Raw genomic sequence first — 4,479 nt, forward strand, 5'->3', positions numbered from 1 at the left:
AATCAAAGTGATTTGTACTCAAGAGCAAACCCCCTTGGCACCCTCTAGGCAAGAAGGTAAATTTAGACAGAGATGGTAGGATTTAGACAACATTGATTGGCCAGAAAGTGCAGGTGCAGCCCCCTACAAAAGTGTCCTCTACTTTTTTTAACCAGATGGGAATTCTCTGTGTAACACCAAATGTTTTGGAACTTGTTCCATAACCAGGCTAGCTAGAAGAGATTCTCCTGCCTCTGCTTCCTGAGTGATGATGGGATTAAAGGCATTCACCATCCTGCACAACTGTGTCCTGTCCTTCTAACCTCAAAAGAAGTATCCTAGGACTTTTCTTCAAAATACCCTGAGCACAAGGCTCCTCCTGAGAATGCCCCTCCTCTGGATTCACACTACTTACAATGTTAGTCCTGGGCTTACCAGAACAAATCTGAAACCCAGTATAGACCCTTCCTACAGAAGAAGAAATTAGAAGTCCTAAACAGGACAGTGATTGGAGTGATGTTCTGTGCACACTACCTATGCTGAACGTATTAGGGAAGTTCTTATTTGGGTCTTTGCCCATATTTGCTGTAGCTCTAGACATGAAATTACAGTTCTTCCAGTGATCTTCAGGGGATGTTAGAAGGGCATATTCTCAACGCTCTGAGAATTTGTTTCCCTGAGCAGAATGACTTCCATTTCTGTCCCTGCTAACCTTGAACTCCCTCCCTAGATCATTTTCTGACCTTACTGTATCCTTCCTTTGTCTGAGAACACCTTTCTGTATGGGTACCATGAATGTCTCCTCCCTCCTGTCCTCTCTCATAGAGGAAGACTTGATTACAACCAAGGGGTCATCTAGGAAAGAGCAAAGGTGACCCATGAAAATCAGAGAGGACATGTGCAAACCCAACACATAATGGTAAAATGTTGTCCTGAAACATAGAATGAAGGATCCCATAGTCCTTTCAAAGACACACAGGTCACCTCATCCCCAACTTTGAGCACATGAAACTCTTCACACAATGGTTCCTGGGCCTCTCTTCTAGATCATTAATTTGACTGGTGACATTAGTGATAAAGGATTGATCTTCATCCCTAGTCATCACTCAGCCTGCCTCTTTCCAGCCCTTAGAGACGTTTCTGTCAACTACTTGCAAGAATTAAGTAAATACCATCTTCTCAGAGCATTGAGAACACAGGGTAGGCTGGGTGCTCAGCTTGGTCTCTGTATCATATGGACACATAGACAAGATGGAGGCTCGCTGTTTGGTGCTGACTGATGTGGGAGTGATTTCTTATTAATAAAGAAACTGCCTTAGCCCATTTGATAGGCCAACCCTTAGGTGGGTGGAGTAAACAGAACAGAATTCTAGGAGAAAGAAGCTGAATCAGGGAGTCGCCATGGTTCTCCCACTCCAGACAGACGCAGGTTAAGATCCTCCCTGGTAAGCCAGCTCGTGGTGCTACACAGAATATTAGAAATGGGTTAGATTAATATGTAAGAGCTAGCCAATAAGAGGCTGGAACTAGCCGGGCCAGGCAGTGTTTAAAAGAATACAGTTTCTGTGTAATTATTTCGGGGCATAAGCTAGCCATGTGAGCGGCCGGGTGCTGGGGACGCAACACTGCTGCTCCTATTTCAGCAGCTGACAGACCCAAGGCAAGGACACAGCAGGTGTCAGCCCTAGGATGATTCATTGTTCTCTGATGACATTGGGATGCTTATCAGCCTTGTTGCTCAATATGTTGCTTGGAGAAGAAGCATAAAGGGAAGTTGAGTGAGATGCAGGGCAACACTGAGAGTGGACGGGATTGAGATTGATTTGGACTCAAACCCCACCACTCACAGCCCATTGGATCCTGTCACAGTGCTCCTGTCTGAGAAGAATCTCAAAGCAGAAGGAGGAAGAACAGCACAGCCTGAGTTCTGTGCTGGAGCTGAGATTCTTCTCCTCGGAGGGAGAACGAGTGAGAAGACTGATGGAGTTCTCTGTGCTTCTCTGCAAGAGGTGTACCCTCTGGGAGCGGCTTCTGCTCACAGGTAATGGTACCTACTCTCTGACTCTGTTGGAAGGGGAACTAGGAAGCAGGCTGGAGTCTCCTAAAGAGAACAAGTTGAGAGGAGACTCAAGGTTTCTATGAGCACTCGCGGAGCAGAAGGTACAGTGAGGGACAGAGGCTCAGCAGCCTGAATGAAGCTCTCAGAAGATAGGAGGGGATGATGGTAAGACAAAAGCCTCAAGCACTTCGTATTCACAGTGAATTTCATTGGCTGTAATGTTCTGAAGACAGATGTTCCCAATTGCGACAGTATGGCCCTGCAAAAAGAAATCAAGCAGGGGAGGCTAGTGAAATGTTTCAGTGTGTGAAGATATGGTAACCTGAAACTAATCCTCTGTTCCCACACAGTAGACAGCGAGAACAGATTCCTGCAGGCTCTACTTTTCCATCCAAATAGGAGCTCTGGTGAGAACTCACCTATATACACCCTGGAACATGTGGCCTCACACAAATTTGTGGGAAACATCTTTAGATCTACACAAGAAGACAGCAGCCTGCACAAATGCACACATATATTTAAATTAGTAAATCTAAAATCACTTATTTCACATTGAAATATAAGTACTGACAAAAGTTCATAATATAGAAACTATATTGAGAAATCCATGGAGGCACATTCCTCTTTCCTTCCTTCCATTTTTTATTTATTTGTGTCTGAATCTTTTTTAGGAACTGAACCTTCCAAAAATTCAGAATAATATTGTCTTTATAAGTCCCTGGTTCTGAACTGGCAGTTCTGCTTCAGCCCTTAATCCCATCACTCGGGAGGCAGAAGCAAGTGATCTCTGTGAGTTCAAAGCCAGCCTGGTCTATATAGCAAGATCCAGGACAGGCAAAGCTACACAGATAAAACCTATCCCATAAAACAAAAAGAAAAATAAAAAAGTCCTGGTTCTCAAACCTGATGTCAGCATATCCAATGGGAAACCCTGGGTTGACTAGAATCACAAAGGAATCAGAGAAAAAATAAGAAAGTGTGGAGTCTCCAGATGAGGAGTTCAGAGAGGCATTGCTCCTCACAACAAATACTCTATGGCATGTAGGGGGGGGGGGAGGCTTGGACTTCCCACAGGTCAGGGTTCCCTGCCTTCGCTTAAGGAAGAGAAAGGAGGAGGGTTAAGTGGGGGAGCAGGAAGGAAATAGAAGGAGAGGAGGAGGTGTAAATTTTTGAATGGAAAAAATATACGCTACGTTAAGAGGGATGACGGACACTGAGGGGGAACTAGGAAGACACCTGAGCAGAGAATTCCTGAAAGAGTTAATGGCACACTGAGATACAATGAATCAATGGAAGTCATGTTGTTCCTGTCTACTAAATAGGGTGGGCACAGTCCCACTTACTCACCAAACAGAGAGATGATCATACCTCTTTAATATTGGTGCTTTTTCTCAATTCCCTTCTAGCCTCCATTTTAACCTCCTGGCACCTGTCTTCCACTGCCAATGTGACCATTGAATTACTGCCAGCTCCAGTGGCCGAAGGAGATAACGTCCTTTTCCAAGTCCACAATCTGCCAGATGAAATAAAAGCTGTAGCCTGGTTCAAAGGGCTGGGAAATAAGAAACAACAAATTGCTCTGTATGTACTGGACAAAAATTTAAGTAAGCCAGGTCCTATGCACAGCGGGAGAGAGACAATATATCACAATGGATCCCTGCTTCTTGAAAAGGTCACCCAGAAGGATGCAGGATTCTATACCCTACGAACCTATGATAGAGGTGGAAAATTTGTATCAACAATAACCATGTACCTCTACGTGCAAGGTAAGTTATTCATTGAGAATTCTGGGAGCTACGTGAGGTTCATTTCACTGGACACATACAAGAGAGTGGTCTCTGCTTACCTTCCTTCCCTGTGCATTGTATCCCCATGGTGGGGTTTGAACACTTAATGTGGGACACAAATGGTGGAATATAATGACAAGAGATCAGGATCTTTCATTTGACCTCACTTTGACACAGGTGGATGTATGGTAGGTAACTCAGCCAAAGATACAGCCTCTGTCTAGAGTCTAGGGATTCTCATAGGTTTGTTTCTTTGAGAAAGACTTTGAGGGAATTAGCATTGTACCTGGTGGAGGAAAACATAGAATCCTCAGAAATGTGAGCACCAGGACGCTCTGGCTCAAGACCTGTGTCCAAGACTCAAGTCCAGGTGTCCATGAGGAGCATTTTCGAGGTGTAGGATTTTGGCTTTTAGATGGCAGGGAAAAGTGCTCCGTGGTAGTCGATGTCTTGTGAAGTGGGGGATTAGAGAGTGCATTGTCCTGAGGGCCTTGGCTGGGTTTCATCCCTTGGCCATCTTCTTCAGAGAGTCAGTAGGGAAACATAGCTCAACAGGTGTCTAGGCCATTAGCTAACTGTCCTGTTGGGCATGTGAGATTTCACATGAAAGTTGTGGTCCCCAAGGAGAGGGACTCAGGACACAGATTCTTCTTA

At 44.8% G+C, this 4,479-nt stretch overlaps 1 protein-coding gene across 1 annotated transcript in view; it reads left to right on the top strand.

Annotated features, from left to right (window-relative positions):
- The first annotated feature begins 1,793 nt into the window (after positions 1–1,793).
- The window catches only part of LOC126495305 (pregnancy-specific glycoprotein 22-like), an 8,599-nt gene continuing 5,913 nt past the window's right edge, over positions 1,794–4,479 (top strand). Inside the window, exons 1-2 of the mRNA XM_050132895.1 lie at positions 1,794–2,020; positions 3,445–3,804. Of these exons, the coding sequence (XP_049988852.1) occupies positions 1,960–2,020; positions 3,445–3,804 (421 nt within the window). The 5' untranslated portion in view covers positions 1,794–1,959. The remainder of the gene's footprint in view (positions 2,021–3,444; positions 3,805–4,479) is intronic.

The sequence above is a fragment of the Alexandromys fortis genome, unplaced genomic scaffold, assembly GCF_014885135.2.
Source record: "Alexandromys fortis isolate MF-2015 unplaced genomic scaffold, M_Fortis_MF-2015_v1.1 scaffold_472, whole genome shotgun sequence".
Classification (NCBI taxonomy): domain Eukaryota; kingdom Metazoa; phylum Chordata; class Mammalia; order Rodentia; family Cricetidae; genus Alexandromys; species Alexandromys fortis.